We start from the raw sequence: 14864 nt of genomic DNA, 5'->3' as shown, positions 1-14864 counted from the left end.
TCTCAGACAATCTTGGAGGTGAAGATGCTGGATGTGGAGGTCCTGGGCTGCTGTTGCTACACGTGATCTGCACTTGTGAGGCCGTACTGTCAAATTCTCTGCAATGCTTTTGGAGATGGCTTATGGTAGAGAAATTAACATTCAATTCATGGGCAACAGTTTTGGTGGACATTCCTGCAGTCAGCATGCCAACTGCACACTCCCTCAAAACTTGCGACATCTGTGGCATTGTGCTGTGTTATAAAACTGCACATTTCAAAGTGGCCTTTTATTGTGGCCCGTCTAAGGCACACCTGTGCAATAATCATACTGTCTAATCAGCATCTTGATATGCCACACCTGTGATCTTAATGGATTATCTCGGCAAAGGAGAAGTGCTCACTAACACAGATTTAGAGAGATTTGTGAACAATATTTGAGAAAAATAGGCATTTTGTGTACATAGAAAAAGTCATAGATCTTTGAGTTCAGCTCATGATAAATAGGGGCAAACACAAAAGTTGTGTTTATAATTTTCCTCAGTGTACATTCTGCTTTAAACATCTGAACTCATACAGCCTTCTGTCTCCTGTTGCTGCTATCCAGGGTTCTTGAACACAAGTACACTGTACTAAGTAAGGTACTCACAAAGTACAAGTAAATACATTTGCTTTTTATCAAATGTACCCTTTAGGTTTCTCCAGTTTTTCTATTACCTTTCATGAGGGCAGTATAAATCGTATTTCCCAGCAGCAGTTATTTCCCCTTTACAGTAGCAAGTAACAGAACATGTAAAGGATATTCTGCCTTCCTGATTTGTATGTATTTTTTTATTTTTTTTAATGAATGGGGTTGATTTACTAAAGACAAATAGGCTGCTCACTTTGCAAGGGAATTTTTACTTTGCTCAGTGAATGAGGTGAAGCTCTGTTGACTTCTATATTCTAGTCACGTACAAGCAAAATATATTTTTTTCCCTATTTATTATCCTTGCATGTGATGTGGTATACTTTACAACGTGAGTTTTCACCGTATCCACTAAACTAAAAAGGAAAATTCCATTGTGAAGTGAACAGCATATTTGCCTTTAGTAAATCAACCTCATTGAATCATACATTGAATTGTTAACTTGCAATTAATTTAATTTGGGTTATAATACATTCTATATTGATCTGACTCTGTCTTGATTATGACTTTGTGTGGGGGTCAGTAGTATCTTTACCTGTCATTCAATCAGAAAAAAGATTGCCACTAACTCACATTTTGAGGGAAGAAGGAAGGCTGAGAATTCGAAGGGTGGAAGGAAGGCTGAAAACCTGCAAGTAAACAAGAGCCCATAGGAAAAAAAGAATGTTACTCATATACTGTGTTAGAACCATTCAGATATAAGGAAAATAATGTCCATGTTTCATGATTTGTTAAATAATTGTATCATGTACAATGTGTTTTATTAAGTAACATTCAGACTCACAAAAACATAAAATATTTAGTTCTATCCCCAAAGCTGGCGTTTCTGTGAATGGTCTGTGAAAAGATGACCTGAGTTGGAAATGGAGGCCAATAATCCTTTTTCCAGTTTAACTCCTAGTATTTAAAGTGGATATCGGCAACTGGTCAAACACAATCTACCAGTTGATTGTAGTCATGTGATAGGTAGATTGTGATGTTCCGACAGCTCCTTACCTTTCCACCAGCTTTCATACCTCAATTTCGAGCGGCAAAAGGAATTGAAGAGATGAAGTAAGTCTTAAGCCGCGTACACACGGGCAGACTGTATGGCCAACTTAGTCCGTCAGACAATCCGACGGACAGTCCGTCCTACTTTCGAATGAACGGACTTGACCACACACGGATGCAAAACAGTCCGTCGAAAGTTTGCGCGATGACGTGTACAGCACGTACGACGGGACTAGAAATAGGAAGTCCAATACACAGCAATGCAACCTTTCGCCATGTAAATCCTTTCTGAGCATGCGCCATACTTAGTCCGTCGAACTAGCCTACTCACGAGCGGATTGTCCGCTGAAACCAAAGTACGACGGACAATATTACGGAAATTCCGAAAGACTTAGTCCGCCAGACTGCACGCTGAAAAAGTCCGCTGAAGCCCACACACGAGCGGACTGTCCGCTGAAATGTGTTTCGACAGGACCAAGTTGGCCAGACAGTCCGCCCGTGTGTACGCGGCTTTAGGTGTCATATGATGCTGAGGAAATATTGGAAGGACTTCCTTCACTTTGCTGGGCACTGCTGCATCTCAGGTCTGTTGAGTGAACTTCACAGAGGGAGGTAGGAATATGTGCTGTGGATGATTGGGGGTTAGGGGGTAGATGTTTGTACTGTCTCATGGGCAGGACATGTGCATTAATTACTCCTGACCTCAGCACTGTGTGTCATTTACTACTGACCTCTACACTGTGTGTTACATACTACTGATCTCTGCACTTTGCCTTACTCCTGACCTTAGCTAGTGCGTCACTGACTTCTGAACTCTTTGTTACTTGCTCTTGAACCCTGCACTCTGCATTACTTTTTAGTGACTTCTTTACTCTGCCTTGCATATTATTGCTCTCTGAACTCTGCATTACTTATTACTGACCCCTGAACTTGCCTAATTGTCCTTACTTTTCAATTGGGCCTTGTTATGTTATCTCTGTTAAAACAAGCACTTTGCCTGCGCCCATGATGATCTTTGATATCTTCCATGTTGTTCAGTTAGATCTCCATCTCTCCAGGATTGGCTCTCCCTGAATTAAGGGGTGGGGTCAATGTACTGATTAAATTATCTCTATGTTTAACTGAATTGATATAAACATCCCAATTTTGAAAAGTAAAACTGCAACTTGAACATAATAAAAAGTCCATATTTTTTATTTTTAGAATAACAGAACTAGATGAAGACTCAACATGAATGGATGAATATCACTAAGCCTACCTACATATGACATTTGTCTCATTATTTCTGATCTCTAATTACTGAAAATAACAAATTGCCATAGAACCTTAAAAGGTTTGCAAATAAAAATGTTGCTAACAAGAGAACTTATTGCTTATATTAACCATTCATAATCTCTGTTTAACACACATTTTTAGAATTCCCAGACATGCATTAGTTGCCATAGGAGACAAAAAACATTTCTTAGCATACGTTTCATACTCAATCGTGTCTCAGAATTGTGACTTGTGTACCCTAAACAGATTAGTGATTCATCTTTCAGTGAGAAACAAGACTGATGTGAAGTGTGCTGACACATTGGGGTTAATTTACTAAAGGCAAATAGACTGTGCACTTCGCAAAGTGCAGTTATTCTCTGCAAGTGCAGTTGCTCTAGAGCTTAGTACATGAGGTAAGGCTTCACTTTGCAGAGAATATCCAATCAGGTGCAAGGAAAAAAAAAACTGCATTTCTGCTTGCACATGATTGGATGATGGAAGTCAGCAGTGCTTCTGCTCATTTACTATGTTCTGGAGCAACTGCACTTTGCAAATTGCACATTCTATTTGCCTTTAGTAAATCCACCCCAATGCTGGAGATTAGAAATCACCTTCTAAAAATGCTAATTGCCAGGCTGCATCTTTAGTACTAAGATTCACCAGGGGAGGACTGGGCCGAGAGGCATCTGCTACCTGGACCAGTGCTAAAAAGGTATGTTGGGCTGCAGATGCTTCACTATTGCGACGCTGATCAAGTCACAGTATATGGCAGAGAGAAGTGCTCCAACGCCTAAGGGTCCTTTCACATGAGGCGGATCGGTGATGATCCGCCCCGTGGATATTCGCTTGCTCATCGGGGATTGCTCCGTCGATCCCCGCTGAGCAGGCAGAGGACAGGTCCGTCTCTGCACACTGTGCAGGGACGGACCTGTCAGAGCGCTGCTCTCCCCTATGGGAGATCGGATGACGACGGACCACAGTGTCCGTCCTCACCCGATCCGATGACGGATGGAAAAGTAGGTTTTTCCTCCGTCACACCTTTTCAGATCGGAGCGGGTCAGATGTCAGCGGACATGTCACCGCTGACACCTGACGCTCCATAGACCTCTATGGAGCATCCGTTCAGGTCCGCCTGGAATACTGACAGGCGGACCTGAACGGATCGGCCATGTGAAAGAGTCCTAATTCTTTCCTAATTCTTTTATAGCTCTGAGATTTAGGCCTCTTTCACATGGCCGATCCGTTCAGGCCCGCCTGCCAGTTTTTCACATGCTCCATAGGGGTCTGTGGATGCGTCGGATGTCAGCAGTGACATGTCCGCTGACATCTGACCCGCTCCTATCAGAAAAAGTGTGATGGAGGAAAAACCTACTTTTCCTCCATCATCAGATCGGATCACTGCGGTCCGTCGTTATCCGAGGTCCCATAGGGGAGAGCGGCCCTCTGACAGGTCCGTCCCTGCGCAGTGTGCAGAGAAAGACCTGTCCTCTGCTTGCTCAGTGGGGATCGACGGAGCAATCCCTGCTGAGCAAGCGGATATCCATGGGGCGGATCATCATGGATCCACCCCGTGTGAAAGGACCCTTAGAATGTCTGACTGAATGTAAAGCAGTTGATGCTGGAAAATGTGAAAATGCTCCCCTTAATTCTTCACTACAGGTTTCCTTTAAGAAGCAATACTGTCCATAAACCTCTCACCAAAAGTGGTGGGCATACCCCCTTGGGATTCCCTGAGTCTAGCAAGCATTACGTACAATTTATTTAATGGCAAATGGAGGTAAAGTTTGAAAATGGAAAAATACCTTGTGGGGCATATGGCATTTGGAAACGTGGAGGTGGGAACTGCAAGATAAATATATATAAAATGTTATCATATAGGTTTAACTTATACAAATTAAAGTACATTGTTTTATATAGTATTTCTAGAGCATTTAAAACTTATTATATTATATTTTGAATATTAGCAGAATTTTTGTAATTTTGTACTGCTATTTAAAGTATTTAATAAAACTGTTATTTTAAACTAGATAGGAGATGGGTTTTTCATATAAGGAAACCCTATCTTCCCTGCATTGGGACTTCTCCTGTTACAGGGTTTTATTTTTTGTCAGCTTTCAAAACATCCTAAGAATAATATTAAGACAAAAGTGTTACAAGCCTTTACCCATATTTACACATTTTAATCCAGAGCAGGAAAGGCCATGGCGATCACTAGTTAGGTAGAGCCAATATTTTTTGGGAGTTTTGACAAAGGCAAAGTGTAATGTGTGCATAAAGGTAAAGCACATAGTTAAAGCGGAGGTCCACCCTAAAGTGGACCTTCCGCTCATTGGAATCCTCCCCCCCTCCGGCACCACAATTGGCACCTTTCAGGGGGGAGGGGGGTGCAGATACCTGTACAGTACAGGTATCTGCACCCACTTCCGGCGTAGATTCTGCAGAAGGTACGCCCCTTTCCGCAGAATCTACGCCCCTTTCTGAAAGTCCCCCGCTGCCTGCTGGGAAACACACGGATCCCAGAGACAGCGGGGACCATCCTTATTGCACAGCGCGACTCACGCATGTGCAGTAGGGAACCAGGAAATGAAGCCGAAAGGCTCCACTTCCTGATTCCCATACCCAAGATGGCGGCGGCAGCACCCGAGAGACGATCGAGAGATCGGCTTCGGATGCCGACATCGCGGGCGCGCTGGGGGGGTAAGTGTCACTATTTTAAGTCAGCAGCTGCAGTATTTGTAGCTGCTGGCTTTTAAAAAAAAAAACGGCGGAACTCCCGGCGGACTCCGGCTTTAAAGTATATGTAAACCCTCATCTTGTAAGCCAACCCATTCAGTTTAAAATAGAAATGAAAGGCAAAACATTTGTGCATACATACAAAAAAATAAAAAATTATAAAAATGTTTTTTCATTTTTTTACACGTGATCAAATACTCTGTATGCTCCATAAGGAGCTCAGAGAGGAGAAGCAGCAGTACACTGGTTTTCCCAGTGAAATGCTGTGCAGGGGGAGGGGTGTCAGCAGAGCCAAAAAATTGACCATGCCATGCTCTCATGCTTAGTATTGTCAGTTTTTAATAGGACAGCAGAGGGATTGGCAGGAACACCAGGGTTGTCACACAAAGTAAGCAATACAAAGAGAAGTGGATACTTTTTCATACAAGTACATGGTACAGCAGGCACCTATCAGGGATATGAAATGTTGGGTTTACATATTCTATGAGAATTCAGTGTTTCTCCCTGGTAGGAGATGTATATACAAATAGAAGTGGAATTAAAGGCCATTTCTTTATATTGCTGCCAGTAGCCTGCTGGGCAAAGGTCGGCCAAGGCAAGATATGAGGAAGTGAAGAATATGAGAAGTAAATTGGGCATGTTGGGGCTGTTCTTTATATGTATATGCCAATTGTGTCATATTCAGTGTTATTCTAAATTCTTTAGTTGTAGCCATTTTTATTTATTTATATTTCGGATGTAATTGATTCCCCTTACCATATAAGATGCCCCTGGTTGGTATACTGGTCCTGAACTAGGTTGTGTAAACTGGTTTTGTACTCTCTGAGGGCTGCTTACGTTCCCTGTAAAAGTAAAGCAGAATAAAGCAGTGACTGATAAGGTTGGAGACACAGATTTGAAAGTTAAAAAAACATTAGTCTGTGTGTTTCAGGTTAACATAGTTTTTCATAATAAAGGCCCCATTCACACTTGACGATTCTGACCGTGATTACAAATTGTGTGGCAAGCGCTGTAAAATGTGCCACACACATTCATTCTAAGCAGCACCCCAAATGCAGTGCGATTTTTCTGCTGTTGTCACAACACAGGAGCTTCATTTGAGTGACAAACATGCATAAGACAGCCATTGAAGTGAATGGGCTGTCCTACGTGTGAAAATTGCCCACCCAAAATGTGATTTTTCACACTATGTGAATTATGAAAAGGGCCTTAGGCCGCGTACACACGGGCGGACTGTTCGCCCAACTTTGTCCGCTGAACAGTGTTTCAGCGGACAGTCCGCTCGTGTGTGGGCTTCAGCGGACAGTTTCAGCGGACAGTCTGACGAACAAAGTTTTTCGGAATTTCCGTAAGACTGTCCGCTGAAACTTGGTTTGAGCGGACAGTCCGCTCGTGTGTAGGCTTGTTCGACAAACTAAGTCTCACGCATGCTCAGAAAGAATTTACACGGCGAAGGTTGCATTGCAGTGTATTGGACGTCGAATTTCTCGTCCCGTCGTACGTGCCGTTCACGTCATCGCGCAAGTTTTCAGCGGACTGTTCGTTCGTCATGTGTGGTCAAGTCCGTTCATGCTAATTTTGAACGGACTGTTTGTCAAACTGTTTGACGAACCTAGTTGGGCGGACAGTCCGCCCGTGTGTACGCGGCCTTAGAGGTTGTAAAGGCTAACATTTTTGTTCTAAAATAACAAACATGTTATACTTACCTACTCTGTGCAATATATTGCACAGAGGGGCCATGTACCTTCTTTACTGGGGTTCCCCTTTGGCAAGCTTGGTTCCTCCTCTTCTGTGTGTGCCACCACAGCAGGCCACACCTGCGGTCTCGCTCCTGAGTTAGGCTGTGTGTGCCCATCGACACACACATAGCGCAGCTCGGCCCCACGCCCTCCTCAAAGGGTTTGATTGACAGCAGCAGAAGCCAATGGGGGTTATTTACTAAAGGCAAATCCACTTTGCACTACAAGTGCAAAGTGCACTTGAAATTGCACTGAAAGTGCACTTGGAAGTGCAGTCGCTGTAGATCCGATGGAGACATGCAAGGAAAATAAAAAACAGCATTTTAGCTCGCACATGATTGGATAATAAAATCAGAAGAGCTTCCCCTCATTTCAGATCTACCCTTCAGATTTACAGCGACTGCACTTCCAAGTGTATTTGTAGTGCAATTTCAAGTGCACTTTGTACTTGTAGTTTGCACTTGTAGTGCAAATTGAATTTCCCTTTCGTAAATGGCTGTTGCCTCTTTTTCCTGTGAGGAAAGGAACAGTGACCAGGGCTGCTGCAGAAGGGCATAGTGCTGGACTGAGATAGGACTCAGGTAAGTATATAGGGAGGTGAGGGGGGTATACAAATACTGGGACATTTTTTTACCCTAATGCAGGGAACGCATGAAGGTGAAAAAAGTCTTGCCTTTACAACCACTTTAAATATACTTACCTTTCCAGCAGGCTGTATATTGAAAAGAACCCACTTCTTCATTCACCAACTCCACTTCATTTCCCAGGTGCTGCATGTGTTCTACGTGCAGGCCAGTCAAGTTCCTCCACCCCAAACTCGCTCATACATGTCTTTATGGACCTTGCTTTGTGCACTGGTGCGCAGTCATGTTGGAACAGGAAGGAGCCATCCCCAAACTGTTCCCACAAAGTTGGGAGCATGAAATTGCCCAAAAGGTATTGGTATGCTGACACCTTAGGAGTTCCCATTACTGGAACTAAGGGGCTCAACTCCTGAAAAACAGCCCCACACCATAATTCCCCCCTCCACCAAATGATTTGGACCAGTGCACAAATCAAGGTCCATAAAGACATGGATGAGCGAGTTTGGAGTGGAGGAATATCGTTCAACATCAGTGCCTGACCTCACAAATCCGCTTCAGGAAGAATAGTCAAACATTCCCACAGACACACTCCTAAACCTTGTGGACAGCCTTCCCAGAAGAGTTAAAGCCAAATCAATATTGAACCCTACGGACTAAGACTGGGATGCCATTAAAGTTCATGTGCGTGTAAAGGCAAGTGTCTCAATACTTTTGGTAATCTACTGTATGCGGCAACAGGACAAACAAGACGAAAGGAGGAACAACAGCAGCCAGCAAAGGGAGCAAAAAAGTGGCGGCTTTTCAAGACACGGGCCGCTGGAAAGACATAAATCCACATTTTTTTTATACAGGTAAGCTATTGGGTAAAAGTGAAAGGGTTACTTCCAATATCTATTTGTTTTGGCACCATTTCTTGTACAAACTAGGACAGGGTTAAGAAGCAGAATTTCATGCCTCATTCCCATCCTTCTCTAATTGTATTCTGCTAAGATCCAATCAGAATGGAGTAACATGATTTCCTATTATTTTGGCCTCTTATTGTTTTATTTGCTATATGTGTTTTTTCCTAAATGTCAAACTATGCCTAACCTGTTACGCTTTATAACCCAAACCCATGTTAACAAAAACCAAAGAGTATTTTATTGCTAAAGTTTGGCTTTAAGTGCAATAGTAACCATTCACAATTAATTTTGTACTGGTCTTAAAATATAGTATTTGCACTCTCTGGAGGGTTTTGTTTTCTTTTATGTAGTCCTTTCAATCCGGCACCTTTTCCACATGAAATTTTTGAGCTTAAGTAGGAAATAGGATAGATTTACAGCCTGACGCTTCTGCGCCGATAGGGAAATTATACATGCAAGTATTAAAAAACCAAGTAATCTCTGAAAGGTGATCCTAAACTAGTATAGAAATTCAAAGGCAATGATTAAATCACTACAAATGGAAATCAGAGATTTCTTTTCAATACTTTGAATAATTAAAAAGACATTGAAAGCGGTATTAAACCCAAAAGCAAACTTTTATTATATTGCAGCTTACCAATTCTTAGGTTTGGTAGCTGCATTCATTGTTTAAGCTTTATTTACTTTATTTTCACCTAGTAATCCTGCCAATAAATGTGTTGTATTTCAACAGAACAAGCTGTCTTGTAGATGTAGCAGCTAACTAGTTGAGACAAACCGTTTATGACTAACAGGGGTGCTTACAATGATCAATGATCATCTATTTATGTAAAACTTTGATCCCAAAAGCAAACAAAACTGTTGCGGTAACTGCTTAAAAAAGTGTTAACTGGAGTTTGGCCATGCTCTGTTGCCACTTCATCTAGAGTTGTGTCTCACTAATACAGGAGGTACGTTAGTGTCTGGATCATCATGTGAAAACAGAGGGGGAAAAAAAATAATAATGCAGCCACCACATCCAATGATTGATAAGCTGCGATATATTACAATTTTGCTATTGAGTTTAATGCCACTTTAATATCTGATATTTTCACCTATGATGTATTCAGGTTCAGACTTCAATAAAATTTACCGAATACACACACACATATACATTTATATATATATATATATATATATATATATATATATATATATATATATATATATATATATACAGTGCCTTGCGAAAGTATTCGGCCCCCTTGAACTTTTCAACCTTTTGCCACATTTCAGGCTTCAAACATAAAGATATACAATTTTTATTTTTTGTGAAGAATCACCAACAAGTGGGACACAATTGTGAAGTGGAATGAAATCTATTGGATTTTTGAAACTTTTTTAACTAATAAAAAAATGAAAAGTGGGGCGTGCAAAATTATTCGGCCCCCTTGCGTTAATACTTTGTAGAGCCACCTTTTGCTGCGATTACAGCTGCAAGTCGCTTGGGGTATGTCTCTATCAGTTTTGCACATCGAGAGACTGAAATTCTTGCCCATTCTTCCTTGCAAAACAGCTCGAGCTCAGTGAGGTTGGATGGAGAGCGTTTGTGAACAGCAGTTTTCAGCTCTTTCCACAGATTCTCGATTGGATTCAGGTCTGGACTTTGACTTGGCCATTCTAACACCTGGATACGTTTATTTGTGAACCATTCCTTTGTAGATTTTGCTGTATGTTTGGGATCATTGTCTTGTTGGAAGATAAATCTCCGTCCCAGTTTCAGGTCTTTTGCAGACTCCAACAGGTTTTCATCCAGAATGGTTCTGTATTTGGCTGCATCCATCTTCCCTTCAATTTTAACCATCTTCCCTGTCCCTGCTGAAGAAAAGCAGGCCCAAACCATGATGCTGACACCTCCATGTTTGACAGTGGGGATGGTGTGTTGAGGGTGATGAGCTGTGTTGCTTTTACGCCAAACATATCGTTTTTCATTGTGGGCAAAAAGTTAGATTTTGGTTTCATCTGACCAGAGCACCTTCTTCCACATGTTTGGTGTGTCTCCCAGGTGGCTCGTGGCAAACTTTAGACGAGACTTTTTATGGATATCTTTGAGAAATGGCTTTCTTCTTGCCACTCTTCCATAAAGACCAGATTTGTGCAGTGTACGACTGATTGTTGTCCTATGGACAGACTCTCCCACCTCAGCTGTAGTTCTCTGCAGTTCATCCAGAGTGATCATGGGCCTCTTGGCTGCATCTCTGATCAGTTGGCTGCATCTCTGATCAGTCTTCTCCTTGTCTGAGCTGAAAGTTTAGAGGGACGGCCAGGTAGATTTGCAGTGGTCTGATACTCCTTCCATTTCAAAATGATTGCTTGCACAGTGCTCCTTGGGATGTTTAAAGCTTGAGAAATCTTTTTGTATCCAAATCCGGCTTTAAACTTCTCCACAACAGTATTACAGACCTGCCTGGTGTGTTCCTTGGTCTTCATGATGCTCTCTGCGCTTTCAACAGAACCCTGAGACTATCACAGAGCAGGTGCATTTATACAGAGACTTGATTACACACAGGTGGATTCTATTTATCACCATCAGTCATTTAGGACAACATTGGATCATTCAGAGATCCTCGCTGAACTTCTGGAGTGAGTTTGCTGCACTGAAAGTAAAGGGGCCGAATAATTTTGCACGCACCACTTTTCAGTCTTTTATTTGCTAAAAAAGTTTAAATTATCCAATAGATTTCGTTTCACTTCACAATTGTGTCCCACTTGTTGGTGATTCTTCACAAAAAATTAAAATTTTATATCTTTATGTTTGAAGCCTGAAATGTGGCAAAAGGTTGAAAAGTTTAAGGGGGCCGAATACTTTCGCAAGGCACTGTATATATATATATATATATATATATATATATATATATAAAAGATGAAAGATTACCTGTCCTGTAGACTGAAGAATTTGTTCTGTGACTAAATCCCTGGATTGAAAAAAAAAGAAAACAATGTCTATTATTGACATATTGAGAAATAATTCCTGCAATATATAAAAATCCTCACTCATCCCAAACTCATGCAGTTACTGCAGTCCCCCGCCTTGGCAGATAATGCCTGGTTTATCTATAGCCTGATAGAATGGCTTTTTTCCCATAAGAGCAGGTAATAAAGATTTTGTTTTCTTGCTGATTTTAAATGATTGGATTGAACCAAGTTTGCAGTCCTGCGTATACAGTACAGACATCTATACATAAAAGTTGATTGAATTCCAGAGGCTAAGGGGTTGATTTAGTAAAGGCTAGAATGTGCAATTTGCAATGTGCAGTTGCACTCTGAAAGAGCAGATGCTCCAGAGCTTAGTAAATTATTATTATTATCATTATACAGGATTTATATAGCGCCAACAGTTTGCGCAGCGCTTTAAAACATAAGGGCAGACAGTACACTTACAATAAATGAGTAAATGAGCAGAAGCTCTGCTGACTTCTATCATCCAATCACGTGCAAGAAAAAATTAGTTTTTTTTTTAAATATGCCTTCCACGTGATTGGGTACTCTTTGCAGCTTTGAAGCTTTATCATTTGTTAAGCCCTGGAGCTACTGCACTTTGCAAAGTGCACAATCTATTTGCCTTTAGTAAATCCACCCCTTACTATGGACTGAAAATGTGCCTGTCCTCTTACCGCTTGCCCTTGTTGAAGTGCTTGTCGTTGATTAGGGTTAAATGGTCCTCTATGCTGGCTCTGAGGGTTTCTTTCAATCCCTGTGAAAGAAAAATAGGACAATGCACTGAAGGACTCAAAGTTGAGAAGACAAAACTCAAACTGTCAAGGCTCTTGCACAGGGGTGCCCTGAGCTCATGCAACATCAATTCTGGTGTATTTACTTTATTGGGAAACCTAGGTGCTGTGTACAGCCATGTAGACATAAATGGCTGTCTGGCTGTAATCAAGCACTGACGTTTAAAAAAAAAATATATAAAAAATGTCTATTCTTAGCATACGCCCATTTGATATGAGTATTTACATGAGTATCAACGTATACGCAAGTACAGTCGCACACAGTCATTCATGTCTTTGAGTAGCTGTATGCAACACTTGGACTTTATGGGTGGAAGAAATATGCTAGAATTTATATTGCACTGGATAAGGCCGCCCCTGTACAAGAACCCCAATTATAATAAAGCGCCACTCATTTTCACCTTTTTCTTTTTCTAAATTGCAGCTCCTATATGTACCAATATACCATTAACCTCCCTGGCGGTATGATTAGGTCAGATTTTTGATGCTCAAAGCTCTACAATGTTTTGCATGGAAATTTGGCGTTTTATATTGTAGGCCTGTAATTCTTAGGAATAACTCACTTAAATCTGTCCAAATAAGAGTCTAGTAGACAACCCGGGTATGATAAAGTTTGAAACACTAAATCATAAATTATAATGTAATAAATAACTATAAATAATTGTAGCAGTGTAGTTGCCACTAGTAACAAACATCCACCAAATCACCCCGCTGCCAGACTTCCATATATCACTTTAGAGACAATGAACAGTTATTTGCTCTGTTTTGTTTTTGTTTATTAGGGGATATAACTTGGTTGGGGAAAGGGGTACATGTGATGCCCATAGACCAGACCACTTTGCCATCATATTTATAGGATTTACAGATTAGAGCGTAGTTTGAGCCTGAAGGAATGATGCACGTGGGTAACAGCTACAATCTCTTTCCTGCATCACCATGCAGATTATTGCTCCTCTTCTTCTTAACTCCTGCAGACTATTGCTCCTAGGAATGCCTCATCAATGACCGTGTAATGATGAGGACTTCACCCAAGACCGTGTAAGGGTGAAGTTCCCAGAAATCCTTTCCTTCTGCATAAAACTTATGCTGTAGTACATTAATTTCTTGTCACATCTTCTTCTGTATGCAAAAGAACCCACTCTGAATAGTTTTCTAATACTGACTCTGGTTGGTTGCTGCTACTAAGCCAGAGGCCTGTAGTACCTATCCCCAGAGGCCTAGTAGTTTAAAGAGGAAGTAAACCCTGATGGGTTTACTTCCTCTTTGTCTCCCTGCAAAGCATAATGGGCTACTATGCGATGCATGTGTCACTTACCTGACACAGGAGCCAGCGATGTCACCGCTGACCCCTGTAGTCCGGAGCATCCATCTTCTTCCGGGTATCGCTGCTCTGGCCACTCACAGCGCCGGAGCAGCGATGACGTCACTCCCACGCATGCGCACGGAAGCCACCACTAACGGCATATCGCCCACCAGATGAGGGTGCCCTCCTGCTGCTGTTTAGTACTCCATTCTCCACTTCTCCCAGTCGACAACTCCTCCCAGTGGCATGTTACCTCAGCTTATATAGGAGGCCCACCCCCTACCAATACCAGTTGGGGATTGGTCAGGGCTCCCACATGAGCTGCCTGCCACTCCAGTCCTAGGCCCTTCCCCTCTTCCAGAACATTCTCCCTGGAAGCAGGGGAGGTGCCTCAGAACTAGAGCACAGGTGGTCACACCCACTGCTACACTAACCACTCCCTGCCCCCAGATCAAAACAGACAGGCCTAGCTCAGAGCATAGGCCTGCCGAAATTTACCTGCGTTGACAGTTTCCCTAGCAAAAATCATATGCTAGCACCTACCTATGGTAGAGGGCGCTACATAATTATAATAAATAATAATATAATAATAATAAAAATTATTCAATAATGTAATTGTAGCACTCTACTCCCTTGGGAGCTGCTGGGTGAGTTCATACCTTCACTGTTAACTGTGTCCGTTCTTCCTCCCCTGCCCGAATAGCACAACAGCAGACAGTCCACAAACTTTAAACAAACTTTAGTCTTCTTAGTTGCAGTATGTTACAAAGTTATTTGAGAAATATGAGCTGCCTCTTCCTCCTGGTTCCCGAGAGTAAAAGTCCCTTTCCCATAATGAACTGACCAATGCCCCTCTGAAAAGCACCGTGGTAAATGGATGCTGGAAGCCCCAGTCCTCACCTGCCTATCTGGACTCCTGC

At 42.0% G+C, this 14864-nt stretch overlaps 1 protein-coding gene across 2 annotated transcripts in view; it reads right to left on the bottom strand.

Moving 5' to 3' along the window:
* Positions 1 to 14864, bottom strand: part of LOC143956699 (uncharacterized) — a 109610-nt gene that overhangs the window by 12084 nt on the left and 82662 nt on the right. For both annotated transcript variants that reach the window (XM_077466896.1, XM_077466897.1), the window contains 5 exons: positions 12525 to 12604; positions 11786 to 11825; positions 6403 to 6488; positions 4716 to 4755; positions 1240 to 1295 (listed from right to left, as the gene is read on the bottom strand). In XM_077466896.1, coding sequence (XP_077323022.1) covers positions 1240 to 1295; positions 4716 to 4755; positions 6403 to 6488; positions 11786 to 11825; positions 12525 to 12604 — 302 coding nt within the window. The remainder of the gene's footprint in view (positions 1 to 1239; positions 1296 to 4715; positions 4756 to 6402; positions 6489 to 11785; positions 11826 to 12524; positions 12605 to 14864) is intronic.

This window comes from Lithobates pipiens, unplaced genomic scaffold (assembly GCF_037356315.1).
Source record: "Lithobates pipiens isolate NorthernLeopardFrog02 unplaced genomic scaffold, aLitPip1_a1.2 Scaffold_4, whole genome shotgun sequence".
NCBI lineage: Eukaryota > Metazoa > Chordata > Amphibia > Anura > Ranidae > Lithobates > Lithobates pipiens.
The sequence above is the reverse complement of the archived record's forward strand: the minus strand, read 5'-3'. Positions and strand labels throughout refer to the sequence as shown.